At 35.7% G+C, this 20086-nt stretch overlaps 1 protein-coding gene across 1 annotated transcript in view; it reads left to right on the top strand.

The window, feature by feature from the left end:
* The first annotated feature begins 357 nt into the window (after positions 1-357).
* Positions 358-20086, top strand: part of LOC106937628 (prominin-1-A-like) — a 26092-nt gene continuing 6363 nt past the window's right edge. The window contains exons 1-24 of the mRNA XM_015019245.1: positions 358-534; positions 1213-1276; positions 1606-1695; positions 1900-1923; positions 3586-3815; positions 4278-4352; positions 4489-4552; positions 4841-5000; positions 5932-6084; positions 6355-6478; positions 7436-7539; positions 8461-8545; positions 10803-10949; positions 11862-11933; positions 12419-12511; positions 13402-13419; positions 13834-13887; positions 13954-14034; positions 14110-14178; positions 14630-14719; positions 15209-15324; positions 15972-15995; positions 16406-16474; positions 18951-18980. Of these exons, the coding sequence (XP_014874731.1) occupies positions 358-534; positions 1213-1276; positions 1606-1695; positions 1900-1923; positions 3586-3815; positions 4278-4352; positions 4489-4552; positions 4841-5000; positions 5932-6084; positions 6355-6478; positions 7436-7539; positions 8461-8545; positions 10803-10949; positions 11862-11933; positions 12419-12511; positions 13402-13419; positions 13834-13887; positions 13954-14034; positions 14110-14178; positions 14630-14719; positions 15209-15324; positions 15972-15995; positions 16406-16474; positions 18951-18972 (2205 nt within the window). The 3' untranslated portion in view covers positions 18973-18980. The remainder of the gene's footprint in view (positions 535-1212; positions 1277-1605; positions 1696-1899; positions 1924-3585; positions 3816-4277; positions 4353-4488; positions 4553-4840; positions 5001-5931; positions 6085-6354; positions 6479-7435; positions 7540-8460; positions 8546-10802; positions 10950-11861; positions 11934-12418; positions 12512-13401; positions 13420-13833; positions 13888-13953; positions 14035-14109; positions 14179-14629; positions 14720-15208; positions 15325-15971; positions 15996-16405; positions 16475-18950; positions 18981-20086) is intronic.

Genomic DNA, 20086 nt, shown 5'->3' with positions numbered 1-20086 from the left:
GTTATGGAAACAGCCTAATATTATGGGCTAGCTCCCTTGATGTTCCTCGAGCTAATTAAGTCTTGTGAGCTACTCAGGTTTGTTTGAAGCATACAAGAGACTTCCTTTAATGTCACGCTTTATCTTTTTTTTTAAAATTAAATTTAGATTTGTTTACATTCTGAGGACCTGAGATTAAACGTTTGTAAACAAACTACAATCATCACTTTTTGTTGTTATTTATATTGAATCTATATAACAATATTACCTAGTTCTACAGGTGCCTTAATGTAAAAGTAGAAGTGGGAAAGACTGACCCCTACTGCTGCTGACATGCCATCATCCCATTCTGTAGAACCCGCTGCTTTTAAATTGGAAATGCCCGGCTTTCAAACAGTAATATCATTATATTTGCATCTGCCAATTGTTTGCAGGATTGGAGTTCTGTGTGCGTATGCAGCCAACCAGAACCTGAGCTCTCAGGTGAAGAACATACGCCGGCTGGTTAACAGCAACATGAGGGACCTGCACACCTTTGCTAATGACACACCGATGGTGAGACAAAATAAAGACGCAGTATTAACAGCTGCCTCTAAGTCTAAGATCGTTTGAAAGTAAATACATTTTAGTAATTCAATATAAAAACTGAAAGACAATTTTATTTTATGGCTGTATTACATCAAAACTGATATATTTCAATTACTCATTAAATATTGCTAATGAATACACAGCAAAAACATATTTCTTTTGCAGAAATATTATGTTACGGGTTTACTGATTTGAAAGTTGTCCAGTAGTCATTGAGAGGAGGGTAAGCCACAAATAAAGGTTTGTTGTCCACTAAGGGCTATATCCAAGGACTTCAACACAAAGTTAAGTGGAAGGAAAAAGTGGCTTAGAAAACTCTGCAACAATTTCTCCAGTGTGGGAAATAAGATGTCAAAATATGATGAAAATATATTTACATTGCATTTCTGTAAACTGCCAATATTTAATTTTATGGGTTTAAAACCATACAAAACCATACAACCACTTTTCATCTGAGTTTCGAGAATTTTGTGGTGTTTTGAGAACATTTCATGTTCATTATGTTATTTATATTTTTACCTACAGGGTCTTATAAAACTCAGCTCATTTTTATTCAGAATCTGTTGGAATCTAACGTGGAACTAATGAACTAGTTTCTGTATTCTTCCATGTAACCCTGTTTTGCTTTGTGTTTCCTGTTTGCAGCAAATTGATTACCTGATATCCCAATACGCCACCGTCAAGAACAAAGTCAACTATGACCTAGATAGTAAGTAGATCTTCTTCTTGCCTCTGATAGTGAATTAAGTGGGCATAAATGATTCACTCAGCTTTTCTTCTTGGTAATACATCTTGTTTACTTCCCCTTATCCATGACTTGTTTTTACAACTGATTAGCGACATATCTGGGTCTAGAAGCTCCAGCTGTGACTGTAATGAAGGCTTCCTTTGAGTATTCAAGTTTTCTTCTGCAGGCAGTTCTTTCCTGAGAGTTAAAGATTGTGAAAAAGGAAAAGGAAAACTTTGCAGCCAGGCATAACAATAGTAGAAATATATATGCTACATTTGCCTGATAGATGTGTTGCTGTTTTCTTACAGACATAGGTCCATTACTCGGGGGAAGGATCCATGTACGGTTGGAAAAAGAGGTCCATCCTGCTTTAAACCAAGTGCTTAATATGGCTGGAGGTACATCAACACATTTTTTCTTCCTTTCATTGACTAACAGCCTGCTACTAACAGCATATTGCATAACTTTGTTGCTGTTTTATGAATTAAACTTGCGGAGTAATCATTTAAGGCAATTACTTTTACAATATTGTAAGAAAGTCTTTGACTTTTAATTATTATTACTTCTTTTTATTGTTTATATTGTTTATGTTTTTCATAAAGTGAAAATCCAGAGAGCCATCAAAGGTAACTCAGCAACTCCATGACTTACCGATGATCCAGTCATTTTATCCCTAATGTTGTGACTTTTGATGCTGTTGTTGCTCCGACTATCTGATCCTCCTGGGTTTTTTTTCCTAAAAAATGTTAAACCTCCCTGATCATCAAGTCACATCTTCACAGAGGACAATTACAACATTAAAATTGCACTACGCAACATCTGATAACAAATGTCTTTCAAATAAAAAAAAATGGGAGTAGGAAGAAGATTATGATGAGAAATATTTCCAGGATTGAATTTGCTTTTTTCTATTGGGAATCGTTTATTTCCATTTTCACTTTTTATTAAAGTGAGAACAATTTCATGTTTACATGACAGTGTTTGTGTCATGTAAGCATTTACTTTCATTTATGTGGTTGACAATGTTGCTGAGTGCAGTTTTAAGTTAATGGATCTCACTGAAAGTCCAAACCAACATCAACCTGCATCTGAATATCTCAGCTGTGGTCCCTCATGGTGACATGTTTGTTTGAACTATGTTTGTTTGAACCAGTCATAATTTCTTTTTAACTAACCTGCAACAACAAAAAGAATATGACTAGTCATCTAAAATGTGCTGTGCTTTTTAAAAGTATTCAAATCCCTTAAACTTTTCCACATTTAGTCATGTCAGAATTTACTTTATGAATCAACCATGAATTATTTTCCTTTTCTTCTCCATTTTGTACTGTTTTGCATTGGTCTGTCACATAAATTCCCCATAAAATGCATTCACTCTGTGGTTGTGAGATGATAACATGTAAAAAAGTGTGAATACTTTTCAAGGCACATCTGAAGAAGACCAGTCTTCTTCAGTCTATGAGTTCCTGAAGAACTCAATATAATAATTATAATTAATCATCTCTCTTTTTACAAAGTATTTATGTCACAGTGTCAGTGTTGCTATTTCTCCTATTGCATTTTTTATCACTGTTCCAACATTTGCCCATATCTTCTTATTCCTTATCCTGTTTAATGTTGAACGTTTGCTGCAGGATATTATGGGATTTTCATCGAACACTGACTGCTGCTTTGCAAAACTCTGGATTACAAAACTACGAGCTGCTCATTAACGACATCAACAATAATAAAAAACAATTATTTACATCATTGCTGTTCCAGGAAAAAACAAAAACGAGTTTTCACCTTTGTGTGAAGGACGTTTACGTGTTTAGTGAAGTCAGGCCTGGTGATTTCTAAGTGTTAATGTCCCCTTGTGAGTCTGAATGTTTGCAACAGAAGCACACATTACATATTCTGGTTTTTTTGTATGTATGCTGATGTTAAAAATAAAGTGTCATACATACGACTGAAACATTGGTCCAATTATGTTGAAGAAGGACAAAAAAGCATTGCTGCAAATAATTTCAGTGTGTTTTTGCATATCATCCTGCATTTTACCAGGACAGAATTATGAGATTTTCATAAATTGTTTCCCTCTTTAGTCAATTTGTGGTAAGCCTTTAAAAATCCTCATTAAATTTAAAACTTGATTTCAGGCATAAACTATTATACTAAAGGGCCATAAAGAACAATTTATAATTATGTTTCAAGGGAACATAATAAACATTTTAGCTCTCATGCCTGGTTTTTCCATAACAGCAACCAAATCCTTTTCTTTGCCTCATTTTTGCTCTCATTCCTTTCAGCCATGAGGGAAACCAAGGAGGCCCTGGAGAACGTCAGCGTGTCTCTAGTGGTCTTACAGGAAGGAACCGGAAAACTTCATTTCAACCTGAGCCAAGTCCGTGACAGCATCAACCGCACCCTCGATGACCCCGGCTGCCATGACGAGGAATCGGACGCCACCACGGCCCAGCTCTGCCACAGCATCCGCCAGTCCCTGTCCCAGCTGCAGATGAGTGCAAACTTCACCCGGGTACAAAACAGAATATGAGAATATAATATGATGTGAACAATAATCTGAATGGCTTTACCTTACTTTCACATATGGTACTATAGAGACACTTTGCTATTGAACTCAGCACAAACAAGCTCTTCCGGCTTGCATGATGTCTGATGTTATGTACTGACATTTCAATATTATTTCAAAGTCAAATGACTGTGGCTGCAGTCTAACTGCATGCAATTTTACAACAGTTATTAAAGTCTCTTTCACCTTGACCCTAGATTGTAGGATGAATTACACATTTAGTTGGAGAGGAAGCAACATTTTCTTCAAATTTTATCTTTAGTCAACTCATCGATTTCAGCTCTTTGTGGGAAACTGTGAGAGAAATCAATGAGAAAAAGGATAACTTAGATTCTTAATACCAAACAGTGTAATCTTCATTTTTCATCAGTGTTTGTGTTTATTGATGTTTTTTTCACTGATTTTTAGCTTCCTAATGTGAACCCTCAGCTGGAAAAGATGAAAAATGTAGTGAAAACAGATCTCAGCTCTGTCGTCCACAGGGTGAGTGTGAATAAATTAAAGGATTTTCCTCCACATTTTTGAACTTGTTTTAACTAGTATCATGTGTCTTTTTAAAAACTTTTAGTCTTTATGGCATTATGAATTTTAAAAACCTGATGTCTTCTCTTTTTCTCAGGGTTTTTCCTCTTTGAATGACACACCGCACATTGTGATTGAACAGACAAGAACCGTTGTCAACAGTACGTGTCTAGTAAAAGCAAACCCAAAAACACAACTTCTGCTGTGCACATTATGTTCTAATTGTGAAAATTAATCTAATAGTTTTGTATTTTTATTTGCTTTGTAAGCATGCATGATGAGACAGATGCAAAACGCGAACATTTGATGATCGTACTCATGTCTGCTGTTTCATTTAAGCTTCATTTAAAGATCAGATCAATTATGAAACACAAGATTAATTTGGAATTAGTCAGCTCTTTTGTTGCTTTAGTAATGCCGTCCTTTCCAATGACTGGTCTTTTGTTTAGGTGTCCAGAATTTAGTGGACAGTGTCGGCAACAACATCAGCAGCTTCTCCAGAGCTTTCCCATTGCAGACCTGCCTGTCTAACTTCACCATCTTCATCAGCCATGCGCACGCCAAAATCGAAGACTACTATCCTGAAATTGACAAAATGGACTTCTACAGGTAAAGTGATATCCAGATAAGTGAACAATTTTCTTTACATAAAGAACAGGACATTTTTTTACGGTGCAGGAAAGGTTAGGTTCTATTTCATAGGACTCTAAAATAGAAATGTATCATTATTTTGAACAAATAAAATATAATTACCACGTTTCTGTATCTACGAGTAACTAGCAGAGGGAAACTCAAGTTTATTCAAGATATGTAGCATAAATTTAAATACATATGTAGGATCCAACACTAAAATATGATCAAGATTATATTTTCAAGATTAACTGTGACAAACATACATTTACTTATCTTATTTATTATTGATATTTTGATTATTTGTAATTAATTTCAAATAATTTGTAATTAGTTTTTTTCTTTTCTTAAAGAATTTTAATTTGATTTCTTTTGTTATTTGTATTTAAACATATACTATGCATGTTTTCCGAATGTGAGAAATGCATTGTTCTTCTAAATATAATGAAAAATCAGTTTTAATTCTGAATATTGACCAAAATAATCTGGATCATAATTTTTTTCATAGTCAAGCAGCCTTGAACCAAGCACATCTGATCAGAACAAGCCACATAACACTAACAGAACCAACCTATGTGAATTATTTCAAAGTGAACTTCATTGTAAAGGGTTAAAACTGATTATTTGTGAAAGCCCAGTTTTTTTAGATCGAAAAATAGTGTGGATAGTCTGTAATACAGTTTTGCAAGATATCCAAATAAAAAATGATGTGATTTTTAAAAGCAAACACCTTCATGTGACTCATTTAATTTTATGGGTGTGGCTGACATTATTTCCTAGATAGTAGTGATGGGGTTAGGGCTAGGGTTAGCTCAAACTGTTTGTACAATTAAAATATCCCTAACTCAACAAATCTCTTCTGGGACTTGATGCTTCTACATGTTGTTTAGTTTCTGCTTGATGTTCACAGATGGATCGGCTGCATCGCTCTGTGCTGCATGGTGGTTCTGGTCTTGGCCTTTAACTATTTGGGCCTTCTGTGCGGCACCCTGGGATACGACAAGCATGCCTCACCGACGACACGAGGATGTATCTCCAATACAGGAGGAACACTGCTGATGGCGTAAGTCTAACATACCCTAGTGAAACTCAGTTTTTATTATTTAATGTTCTAACTCTTGTACCTTAACCAGTCCCTTTTATCTCTCAATCTTTTGGTTTCCAAACAGCTATTTTTTCTCAAGATTTTCAATTAATTTGATCTTGGTTCAAGCAGGAGAGAAGAAACATTGGAGATTCTTGATAACAATTGCAAAATAAAAATATTCACTGTTAACATTGTGAACATAAATCAAAACTTCCCACCTGAGAGTGAATTTGTTTTTGTCCACAGCGGTGTTGGGTTTAGCTTCATTTTCTCCTGGATGCTTATGGGAGTGTTGACCACCATCTTTCTGGCAGGAGGAAACATGGAGAAACTTCTCTGTGAGCCATTTCACACCAAAGAACTCTTCAAGGCAAGTGGAAAAAGCAGACAACAATTATTTCTTATCACTTGCCTTTAACCTCTTTGGATCAGAAGGAATGTTTTGGAACTTTTTTTTAATTTTATTTATGGGTTTTTAGTATAAAAACAAGAAAATTTAACATTTTCTAAATGTGTAAGAGAATGCACTTTCACCATAGATTGTATTGAGATCTGGGGAGTTTGGAGGCCAAGTCAATGCTTCATATTTGTTGTGCTCCTCAAACAATTCCTGAACCATTTTGCTTTGTGGCAAAGTTACATATTCCTGGCAATAAAGGCCACAGATGTCAGGGAATACTGTTTCAACCCTGCAAGGTCTGCAGCAGGGGTGTCCAAAGTCGGTCCTGGAGGCCCGGCATCCTGCATGTTTTAGTTCTCTCCCTGGTTTTACACACCTGCATCAAATGATGGCTCGTTAGAAGGCCTAAGCAGAACACTGACTTACTGAGGAGGTTGTTAAAACCGCTAGGGAGAGAACTAAAACATGCAGGATGCCGGCCCTCCAGGACCGACTTTGAACACCCCTGGTCTGCAGCTAAGCAACACCATACACAAACTGGGCTGCAGTGTGTGTTCCTACACCTTTCTTTCAGAACCAGCATGAACTTATTGAGCAATTTGTGCTACAGTAGGAAGTCAGTTGGGTCAAACCACACTTGCCAATGTTTATTCCCCACATGCAAATCCTTGAGTTTGTAGTTTTGTGCTGCTTTCACCAATGACAGGTTGTCATGGTAATCAAGTTTATTTACTTTGGTGCTTACTGGTCATAATGTTATGATGCCTGAATGGGGTTTTAATGATGCGATGCAATAGTCCACTCCATGTTAGCTACAGTTCCACCAACTATACATCTACAGAGTTCTTACTGCTTTAATGTAAAGAATACATATTAACATAAATGAATGAGAGACCTTTTACTTTTCTTCTGTCTTTTTTTCACCAGGTCGTTGACACCCCATACTTGATCAACCCAGAGTGGAAGAATTTCATTCCAGGCTACATGTACAATGACTCTGAATTGGAGCTGACATCGGAAAGCTTATACAGGCAAAGAAAACTCAGATATATTATATTATATTATATTATATTATATTATATTATATTATATTATATTATATTATATTATATTATATTATATATTAACATTCTGCAAAGTTCTGTTGTGATCCCAAATTTATTGAACATTTATTTTCAAATAAACATATTGGTTTTTTTTAGCATGTATTCAAATGTAAAAAGCTTTTAGTTGAGGTATACACATGTCTCTTATGCAGACAGCTTAGAAAACATTTTTAAGCAATACATAAACAGCATTGCATATGAAGAGTAGAACAGCAATGCATTCAGTGTTCTTTGTATATATCTTCTTTATATTTAAAATCTTAGAAAGCATTGATGAATGTATTTTTAACTTTTTTTAAAACTGTTTCTGTTGGATGTTGGGTTATCAACAAATGAGGTTATTCATATTTTGCTAAAACTTTCTGCTGTGGCACATTCATTGCTTGTGGCATCGAGTCTCCAGTTGAATATTTCATCCAGACGGAAGGGGGGATGCAAATGAAAGGAACTGCAGTTAACTTGCCGTAGCTAATTAGTGTCATTTTTTACACTTTAGTACTGCTTTTCTGCAGCTTACTTCTGTATGATTACATAAGCTTTCATCATCCTACTGCTTGATGGGGATTCATAAGTACGCTGCGATGGCAGACCCAAAGTCATTACATTTACAAACAGACATGGATTTAACTTTAATAAGAAAACTAGTTGGTTGCTTAAATGTTAGAATTTAAGAAGACTTTAGCTGTTTGAGTAAATGGTCCTGCTTCCAATTTTGAAACACATCAGCTCTGTAATTCCAATCAATTACACATGGTGGCAGCAAACATTTTCTCTCAGACTGGTATAAAACTGATTTTTCTCTCTCTCCTCTGTTTTCTTGCCAATCTATATGCTTGACTTTTTCAGTACTTGCAAACAGAACAAAGGCATCTACTCTGCCCTGCGTCTGGATAAAGTCTTCAACATCTCCTCATTCCTGAACACCACAGTGGTTAGTAATCTGCACAGGCACAACATATACTCTATAATCCAGGTTTATGCTGTTGGTGGAAGTCATGTACAGAAAGTAAATAAATCTAATAAACACAGTTACAGAAGTTAGAAAATGTTTATTAAACTGGAAAAGAGCTTCAAACATGTTGTAAACATTAAACATGATAACAACATAGGTTTATGAATGAGCTTCTTTCAGCTGTCATACTGATGATCCCTTAGTTAATTAGATTGCAAAAAATATTTTAAGAATACAAAACTTCTGCCAATTGTCCGATATTGTGTAAATATTAACATTTGTTAATTTAATAATAGCAATTCAAAGTGCATGTATAACATTGTTTCCTGTACTCTTGGAAAAAAATGTATATATACTGTAAAATAATGGTTATATATATGCAGTGTGGCATTCCCTCTGCTTTCAGCAACCTTGAATCAGTACTTTGCTGAAGAAGCCATTTATTTACATTATGCACATAATATTTAAATGTGTGAAAAAGTGTGGACTGCCTGACAGGTTGTGGGATGTGATACTTTGAAAGAAAAAACTGATTAAATATTGTCTTGAGTGGGATTATACAGTCTTCTCTGGCTGCAGCTATTTATTTCTGCTCACAGCTAATTTCAAATGAACAAAATCAAACAATGTGGAACAAAGTCATGCACAAACATTTCTCTACTAATTTCCCATCGGAGGAGTGGATATTTCTGTAAAATGAACTCAATTATTTCAAAGTTTTTTGGTTTGAATTTGACCAGCATATCAGTCAGTAATCAGTGTTATATGGAGTGATATTCAAATTCAGTGCATCCTGAAGTAACAAAACATTCTCCAAAGTAATGATGGTTCATATTACAAATAAGTCTTCATTAGAGCTCTCCTATCAATTCAAAGTCAGAAAGGTGGGTTGTATTCTTCATATTACATCTCTGGTTGGTTACCTTGGAGAACCAGTGTAGTTATTATCCATCCAGACATTTGTCCACATCATCAAATCAAATCATGAACATTGAAATTCCTTTGGATATTTTTAAATCAATAATATAGCCATATTTGATTCATAATATGCAATAATCTGTAGTCCTGATATGAAACAACTTAAACATTTAACCATTTTATCTTATCTATCATAGACGGTGTTTTTGATGTGGAGAGTAACACCTTTATAAAAAGTTAAGACAATACCAACTGCTCATCGTCTTCCTTCTTTCTAAACTTGATTGTACTGTCACTATTTGGTAGATGGTCTCTTCCCTTTGATTGGACTCTAAAACAACATTCATTTTAGCCCACTGAAGAAAACAAACACACAGTAAAAACTTATATGGCTGACATTTTTAGTTTTCTGGAAAATCCTAAACTTTTGACGTGACATTCAGTTATCCTGGAAACTGGTTTACTGTCCCAATGTGTTTTTGTTCTCTTTATAGTGGCACAAAAACATCTTTCTTGGCTGGGAAAGCAGACATATTTTGGTCAAGGCATTCTTTTTCAAAATTTCTTCTGCAAAGACATGTCTGAGAATGATGACTGTGGTTTTCAGAAGACCTCAAAATAAAAGAAGACCTAATAATGTCTTTTGTAGTTCCTCCTGTTAATCCACTTAGTCTTGGTGCAAACAGGGACAAATTATTTTTATAGCACAAATGGAAAGCAAGAGATTTTCAAGTAAATATCAAAATACATATTTTTGATCTCTCTTAATTATCTTTTTCCCAAAAAGTTTCAAGTTAAACAAAGGGCATAAAAGGAACAAATTCCCATGATGCAATGATACTCCAGTCTTCTTTGTAAAAATATTCGAGCTCTGCCATGTTGCATGAGGATCAGCCTTTGTCAAGTCCTGCCACAGGTTCCTTGTTGGTTGAGGTGTGGACTTTCACTAGCCCACTCCAGAACATCCACCTTGCTGTCTTTGAACCATTTCTGTGCAGCTTCAGCTTGGTGCTTCAGGTCATTATGTTGCTGGAAAATAAATGTTCTCTGAAGTCATAGTTCTCTGGTAGATGGAAACTAATTGTTCTGTAGGATTTCCTAATATTTTGCTGCAATCATTTTACCTTCAACCTCTACAAGCCTTCCAGAGCCTATTGCATGTAGCATGCTGCATGTAGCATGCTGCATGTAGCATGCTGCCACATTGTTACAGACATCTGCCCTGTTTAGAAAGAAGATTTTGATGTGTAAATGTGAAAGTTGCTTTGTTCAGGGTTATTTTCTCACCCAAACTTCTGATCCCTGGTTGTGTTTACAGTTCACTAAGGATGTGGTGCATCAGCTGGAGAACTTTCGGATTGACCTGAGAGCGATAATCCTGTTAGAGGCAGAGGGGAAGCAGAACCTCCTAGATTTCTCTGAAGCTGGCCTTTCAGAGATCAACTACGCCGACTACCTTGACGAGGTGACACATGCTGTGATTATAGAAACACATGAACAGGAGCACAGCATGCTGTCAGTGGTTGGTTTTGAATAGTTTTTATTTTGGAGTTATGATGTATAAATTGTTGCAATTGTTAAATTATGTCTGTGAAAAAATGTATTTAAATTATTTAATAATTGACTTACTAAGTTTATCAACACCTAAATCAGTTAACAAGCTTCAGGCAGAGTTCTGTGAAGGATTGCTAAAGCTAAATTATCCAATAAGGATCCAGTCCAGGCCAAAGGTGTGAGGTATGTGCTAGAACTTGACATTTGCTCTTTTCATCAATCAGTCAGCTTTACTTTAAAGACCTGAGACTGAGGGCAAAAAGTAATTATCCTTTTGACTGAATCTACAAATGTGTGAAATGTTTAGCTTAACTTTCATTCTCTCAGTCAGAAGCCTCTGATTTCTGAGTTGTACAAGGAAACAAGAGATTTGATCTGATTCAGTTTGGTCTAAGATGACCTAAAGGCCTTAGCTGAAGAAAGACACGATAAATTACAATCCCATGTTTTTTCTGTACATTGATGTGAAGAATAACTGCAATTATTTGGAAATTTGTGAGCCATGTAAATTGAAAGTTTTTGTAAAGCTTTGACCTGCATGTTGGTGGCAAATTAAGAACAACAATGTCTGAACGTATTAAATGCAGTATTCAAGAATTCAGACTTTCTGCTCGTGGCAGTCATTAATTATGTAAGGCACAGGGGCAAATTGTTCTAATCTTTTATGTAAACCACAAATATGCCTGAAGAAAATCACTGTATAAACTATAAATTCTTCACTGCATTATCAATACTTACATGTCTAAAATGTAACTTTCTATTTAATAAATGTGTGTGAAGCCATCCAAGCTCAGTGTTTGAGCTACTGGTTTCTTTGTTTAAGGTGAATAAAGGAGTCACTGTGGTGGATGTTCTCTCATTCGCCAAAGAGCTGGAGTCCCAGACAGACCTGATGGTAAGGCAGCTGATCTGGTTACATTATCTGATGCACCAACATTCACATTATGGAGTTTCATATTATTTCATCTCTGCACAAGAGATTATTTTAATGCACCTGTTCTCTCAAATTGTGATGGAAAGTGATCCTTTTAACTAAGTTCTTTTAACAGATGCTGCTACACAGAGACTGGTGTGCTTTCATGCAGAATGATTGTGTTGGCAAAAACTAAATATCTGTGCACTTTCAAATGCAAAAACAAAATGCAGTTATTTAAAAGTTGGCAGTTTGGTAAAATGGGAAAAATGTGTTTTTAAAAAAGAATTACATTTATAAAACATTTGATTCTTTCCTGATGTATGATGAGTGAGAGCTAAAACATGCATTGTTTTCTGTTACGTGACCAAAGGTTTAAGAAATGTCTGGGCAGCAGGAATCTCACGAACGCAGTTTCTTCCTCTTCTTTTGGAATAAAACTTGACTTGTTTTTTCTCCTTCTCCAGCCCAGGGGACCTCTGCAGACAGCTCTGAAAGGCCATGTGGCCACTCTGCAGCGGATCCACAGACAACAGATCGCTCCAATGGAGCAGGCCATGGTAATCCCCACTGCGTGTCCAAGATACTTTCAGCAGAACTCTGTTTCAACCAGATTTGCATAGTTATCCACCCTAAACCACATAAAAACAATACAAAAATGAGGACATACACGTTCAATATGTAATGGCTCTCTGATAAATACAGTTAATATTAGAAGAAAACAAGTAATTCTCTCACTTGCACCAAACAATGAAGACCTAAATACTGTAGGCTGCATCTAGGTGAGCAAACCTTGGTGGATTTAGAGATGTTGTACTGGAACTGGAAGTATGTCATTAAATTTTCTCCCCCCATAGGATTAAACTGTTTTAGATTGATTTAATTATACATTTCTGTTTATGAATTGGAGTTTTGTATCTCGTAAATCTTGAGATGATATTTGCAGTTAATTGGTGTTGCATAAATTAACAAAACTGACTTTTGTACTTCGGCATTTTAGTTTGGTTGTTTGGTGTAATGGTCATTTCAGCTTTTCACCATTTTGCATTTTTCCCATTGCTGTCTTTTCATAACAGCTTTTTCGCCTGAGAAAGAAATTTTCCCTTTACATTTTGTGCTGATTTTACATCCATCTGCTTTAGAGACTCTTTGTTTCAACATTTACAACCAATAATTTTAAGTAATTATTCCACTGTAACAGTCTGCGGTATAGAGGTGTGAATATATAAAATGTTGCTTTGTCTGCTGTTCTGTAAAATAAAATAGCACTTGTTGCCCTCGGGCTTGTGTCAGAACACATTAAATATGAAATATTCAGCTTTATTTTCTCCACAAGCCCAGAACCAGTCTGTCAGATATCATCTAGGATGAACAGATGAAACCATTGTTGGTTTTCAGCACAACATTTATTTATGTTTTGTTGTTTTGTTTTTCTCTGTTCACCATCAAGAAATATGTTAGAGCAAGGGTAAGCACAAGTTTATGATATGATATGCATTAACTGTGTTATTACCTGGAGCTTTAAACAAACAACGTATCTTTGACATGCTATTTTGTTGCAGACACACTTTTTATTGTTGTTTTCACAAACTTATAGTTAATATTTAAAGTATTTGTGCCAAAATAGTTCAAAATATCCACACGAAGAGAATAAATGTTATTTTTTTTAGACAAAATAAAGGGACAGTCCTTATTTGTTTTATGTGGTGTATATGATTGTATTTGTTCTTATGTCTTTGCATTGTGGATATTTGATTTTGGAACAAAATCCTCCAGCATGCCAACAATTAAATCAATGTCACTCATTGTGTATGTGTTGCTCTCAGTTTTTTGTTAGTCTTTAACTTCTGAAACTAATGTCTTATTTTTTGTTTTCTCTAAGAGTGCATTGAACCAGAGTATGAGGTTTCTGGAGAGGACAGCTTCTGACCTCCCGGTAAATAAACCGCTATCAAAATTCATATTTACAGTCACATTGGTACTGACTAGTTTGTCTTTACAGAACAAAGTCACAGATGTTCTTGAGGCCATTGAAGCTGCTCAGCATCTCATATCCCATAATGCAACACTTTTAATCAACCAGGTAAAATGTATCTCTTTGCTTAATCTCAGTTTTCTGATTGTATTAAACTAACAGCTGTTCTCTAATTTTGTACAGGAAACAAGAAAATACTCAGCAACCATTATTGGCTATTTCAATCAGTACATAGAATGGGTCAAAACATCAGTAAGTGTTTATCTACCATTTTCATATTATGTTAACTTTATGTTTAATGCATTACTTTGTTCATGTTTAGTGAAAGGATTTTCTGCAGCATGAGTTACAAAAAAAGGTCAGTGTTATACAGTGGAAAACAAAAAACTTGCATAACAGTTTTTGGGGTAAATATAGAGAGGACAAACATAAAAGCTACAGCTCCTTTAAATCTGAGGAATTTACTTTGAGGCACGATGGTTTCTGCTGCAGTAAAGCCAAAGGAATTCAAACCAAAGTGAAAAATAAGATATTTTAGCTCTGATTCTCATATATGTCAGTAAAACCTTTTTGTTTCAGTCTCAATGTTATTGTTTTTCAGGAACAGTCAGAATGCACAGATGTGTTGTCCCACAGTTAAGAAACTTTGTGTTTACTGGCAGTATGGTGGTGCGATAACATTTCCTGTTTACATCCTTTGTAGTTGGCTTTGGAGGTTGCACCATGCAAGCCCTTCAGCAACATCTTGGATACGGCGCAGATCATGACCTGCAGTTTTCTGGTGGATTCTATGGTAACAATGGCAATAATAAAAATAAATCCCACCTAATCAAGCTTCAGGCAGTTAACTGCAGATCTCTGTGTTTCAGTGCAGATGTTTAACGCGTTAAGCCCCCCAAAGAGTTAAAGTGAAACAAATCTAGTTGTGCAGCAGTGTTATAACTCACCCAAAGTGATTAAGGTCAATATCTAGATGTTATGTCTGTAAACCAAAGCCAAATTAAAAACAGCAGTTTCAATGCATTTAAACAGTATTCACATCCCTTCAACTTTTCCACATTAGAACCACAAACTTCAGTGCATTTTAATGTGATTTTAAGTGATTTCTACAAAGTGGTGCACAATTTTGAAGTGGAAGGAAAATAATTCATGGTTTTAAATTTTTTATTGTCTTAACACATAGGAAAAAGCATAAAAGGTATAAATAAATTACAAGGCAAATCATTGTGTTAACTTCATAAAAAATTATGAAACATAATTCTTTAAATGATCTTTTCGACAGAACACTTTCTGGATGGGTCTGGGCTGCAGCACATTATTCCTGCTCCCAAGCGTAATACTAGCTGTGAAACTAGCCAAGTACTACCGCAGGATGGACACAGAGGATGTTTATGATGAGTGAGTTATTGCATTTATTTTTCTTCTCACATGTTTTTGCTCTATCTGTTATTACTATGAAGCTGCAGTTTTCGTTATTTTATGGCTCAATTAGATCTAAATTACTGCACATATATTTTAAATATTTGACGGTTGCAGGACATCCTTCTCTTTTAGGCTTTTCTTTAGAGTATCTGAATATAATTGGTTAGTTTTCTGGTTTGCTTTAGAATGGGTTCTAAAACTGTTCTGTACTACTAAACTTTTCTGTTTTGATTTATTTTCTGCTCCCTTTCCTCTTCCCCTTAGCTCCTCTGTTTCTGGGACTTGGCATTTTACTTTGTGATAACCATTCCTACTATTTCCATCTTCCATATTTTTTATTTTATTTCTTCATTCTTCTTTGTCAAGCACTTGGCACTTTACAAAGAAAAGACACTAATAAATTAGTCAATTCTTATTTCTTCCTCATGGGCCTTTTTTCATGTTCGGACTCTGTGGACTCATGGCTTTATCTACAGTAATAGTAATTGTAATATATCAGCTGATCAACTGCATCTCCCTCTGTGCAATCACTGTTGGATTGCACAGAAGGATGTATGATGCATTTCTTTTGCTGAACATCTCAATAACATTTTTATGTTCCTGTTTTCTGTGTATCTCCATAGCGTTGAGACAATTCCCATGAAAAAGTAAGACGTTCTTCCCCAACCTCCTTTTCATTTTAACTTCTCTCACTCTGTGCTTTTTTTTCCCCAAATAATGTATATAGAAAGCTGTTTACTAAATTCTTGGTGCTCGTTTGCATTTTTGAGCTTCAAAATTGCTCATGTGGGTGAACGATGTGGCTTTTTGTCATGTGCTATGTTTAAGAAGTGCCCCTTACAGTACCTCTCATGAAGGGCTCTTGCAATCATTAAAGTGTTTTTTGTAAAAAATAAAAATAAAAAATTGTAAATACAACATTAAGGTTTATACTCAGAACATATTCATCTCCTGATATTGTCTAAAGATTTAACCACATATAAAGGAAACATTTTTATTCAGCATGTTGCGTTTCTCATTTTTCATTCCATTTTTGTTCTCAATGTTTTATTTTCAGTATGGAAATTGGTAATAATGGTTATCATAGTGAGAGTTCACAAGGTATTCCTAATCCTATGATGACAAGGTAAACTTTCTCTTTATCCTGCTGACTGCATGTCATGGTGGAGGTGGATGCATGCCTGGGAAGTTGGTTTTATATATAATATGGCTGAACACAGTGCATGCTCGCAGAGGAGTCATTTCAAGACACACACACACATAAGTCGGTGTGATATTATAGCAAAGATTTAAACTGGCAAGTAGTGGCAGCTTTTATTAGAAACAATCCGGAATCAACTTTTTGATACTTATGATAAAAAGTGCTTTAAAATGAATTTCAGCAGTGGTTTAGCATTTGGGGTGGGGTGTGGGGTTTGTTGATGAGCATCAGATCATAGCCCTACTGTTTTCTTTGAGGCTGAAATATGGAGCGGAATAAAGATCGATTTGGGTTAATCAACTTGAAGACTGGAGATTATTGGAAAACAAATACTAACAAAGGCTTGTCATAGATAATATCTAAAGGACTAACTCTGTTAGAAGTGCCATTTTCACAATCAACCTTTTAAATATCACAACTTAAAGGAACGTAATTGCGATTTATACTTAAAATACTTGCTTATCACAGTAAGCAAAGTTAAACTACAGGTGAGTGTTAGAAAAATAACAGCTGGAACATCTTGGTGGAGAAAAAGAAGGAGCACATTTTACAAAATTTGCAGTCTTTACACTGAGGAAAACTATACCCTCACTTAAACTCTCTTTCATCAAAGAGAAATTAGGGTTTCAATTCCCAATAATCAGTCTGATCTTCCACCTTCCAACAGTCATGGGAGCCTTGAGGCTGATGAATCTGTCTGCTACCACTACTTCATGTTGTAAATGTTTTGCTTGGTGGTTTTGAGGGAATCTTCCGTATTACTAACCAACTGCTTTCTTTCTGACGCTGGGAAATTCCTGTGGAATGAAATGAAATCTTCTCCTGTTTCCTCTCGTTTAGTGTCGGCCAAAGTCCGATGAATGTACACCTGATCATTTTGTTCAGAGAGAGGCAAGCATGTTGAGCTTTAGTGTGTCCCTGGATATGTTGCTACTTTTGATTTTCTTTTCTGAATCTAACCAGATGCTTAACTGCGTGTTTTATCTCTTTAAGTTGCATTTGGACGCAGATGAGTTTGCATCTTGAACCAACAAGATAAACACAGAGAGTAAAACATTTAAATGAGGAGTTGCTCTGACTTGTTGCGGTTTGAAAAAATAGGAGTTTAATTTCCAGTTTGAACTTGCAAAATTAATACAACATTTTATTGAACCTTATCTTTCTGTTTGAGTTGCATTAATCTTTTGGAATGAAACTCATGCATCAATCAGAGTATTACATAATTTAAAACCTGTTCTAATTGGTCAGCACTAAACTACTCTGTCTGCACAGTAAGATACTCAGAGAATGTTTTGCTCTCTGTTGTGTGAACTGCTCACCCTTCTCCTCTTGCCACCTAAAGGAAGTGGATGTAAAATGTTGAGTCTGTCTGGTAACGTTTTTCCCTGTGTGCGTGTTTGTTCCTGTGGCGGTAGCGTCCCAACATATGACACAATGAACAGGTTTCCACGGGCCTCGGCTCCTCCGAGGCACATCGACTGGTGAGAGTCAGCTCTGGCTTGGCTCCTGAAAGGTACTGGTAACACAAAACGACGACTCTGTCTCTCTAACACCGATTTCCTCACACCTCTCCTCACAGCTGTCCTGCTGAGTCAGCGATCATCTGTTTTAAGTCTTTTTCTGCTAATGTGTTAACACTCTTTACACCTGTTCACAGCTTGTTTTAGTGCTTTTTCTGCTTGCTGAAAAACCATCATGGTGAGAATAACTGAATTTACTGTAGATGCTCGTGACTCTCAGTGTTTTAGAGAGAAGAAACCTTCAATTTTATGTTGATTTATATTTTTAAAAAACTTTCTCTATCGTGTCTATTAGCCTCTTGTGAGTGGTTGTGTTCAGTTAGTCTGTGAGAGAAGTGAAACCCTTTTCTATGTAGTTATCTCCACCTTACAGCACCCTCCACATTGAATAAAACCACTGGAAAAGTTGTGTAATTCCTTAAAAATAGTCTTTTATTGTAGTATGTCTTATAGCAGCATCATCTCACAATGACGATAAAATAAATAAAATAAAAAAAATCCAACCTTTAATTTGAGTCAGAAAGGAATGCAGCAGCATAGTTGCTTTGTTTTAAATTATTGAAACTACCTTGATAGACCTTTTACATGTCTTCAGAAGGGCAAACAATGTATTAGTTTCCACTTGGTTGAAATAATTATTTGGTGAAATGAAAATTTGACTATTTCTGAATTTTGTGAAGATCTCTGCAGTCTCAGAATGACTGCAGGCCTTTGTTAATAAAGGCATTACATTAATAAAGTTAATAAAAACATTACAAATTTCCATTAGAATCTAAGGAACTGCAATAAAAACTTAACTTATTTTGGGGATATTTATGTTTTGAAATATTTTCTTGCATTATGATATCTAGAGCATCTTTCTCTGCTCTTTGCCCTTGTAGTGCCCTTGACAACTGGAACTAAACGTCATGGTAAGGTTTTATTTATTTATTTTTTCATGTTTCAGGCTGCAGGTGTTTGATTGAATGTGTAACTTCAATAGTTGAATGAGTTTTGACTGACGGATCAATACAGAGGATTACACAGAGCTACTGTCAATAAATCTAATTTAGTCTTAAAACTCTGCTCAATTTTCTAAGTAAGACTTTGCAACATTACAACATTTTTGAAAGTAGCTTGTTGTCTCGATAACATCTTTATTACTGAGATCATTTCTATTGATTATAAGTCAGATAATCCCCTCTCTTTGAAACTTCATTCTGATCTGATTTAAGGTGAAAGTGAAGTGATTGGTCTTTGTGGTTCTCAGGCAAAACACACAAGTTAAAAAAAACCCTACAATTTGGAGATTCACTTGGTTGACTCCAGCTGATGCAATGGTTGCGTCTCATTTCTTAGACTTCATGTGTAAAGACACACCCCATGGTTGTGGAAAAGATGTTAGTCTATTTAAAAAAGGTCAAATCATTGGCATTAAGCAGAGAAAAAACTGATGAAATTGCAAAATTGGGTTAAATGTCCAATGAATATTTAAAAACCTGAAAAACAGTAGGGAACCATTGTTTTCAGGAAGAAATGTGGTCTGAAAAGAATCCTGAATGACTGGATCTCTTAAACATTGGCTAACATTAAATAGAAGAAAAACGACAGTATAACTTAAGGTTGTTTAGTAGTAAAAATAAGAGCATTTCTACACACAGTGTGAAGGGAAGAGTTTGGGCCTGAGCAGCTGTGTAGAAGTCAGCAAACATCTAATTAGTGAGGCTAACTAGAGAAAAGGCTTCAGTTTGCAAGGGAGCGTAACGTTTGGGAGCAATGCAAGAAGATCAAGTTATAAATTCAGATTTGCCCTCTTCCAGCGCATCAGGGTAAGAGAGGCAGATAAAATGATGCACATTCCATCCATCCATCCATCCATCCATCCATCCATCCATCCATCCATCCATCCATCCATCCATCCATCCATCCATCCACCCACCCATCCATCCATCCATCCATCCATCCATCCATCCATCCATCCATCCATCCATCCATCCATCCATCCATCCATCCATCAACCCATCCACCCATCCATCCA

The sequence above is a fragment of the Poecilia latipinna genome, unplaced genomic scaffold, assembly GCF_001443285.1.
Source record: "Poecilia latipinna isolate Pla-1442-1.1 unplaced genomic scaffold, P_latipinna-1.0 Scaffold2394, whole genome shotgun sequence".
NCBI classification, from domain to species: domain Eukaryota; kingdom Metazoa; phylum Chordata; class Actinopteri; order Cyprinodontiformes; family Poeciliidae; genus Poecilia; species Poecilia latipinna.
This window is presented reverse-complemented; position numbering and strand designations above follow the sequence as displayed.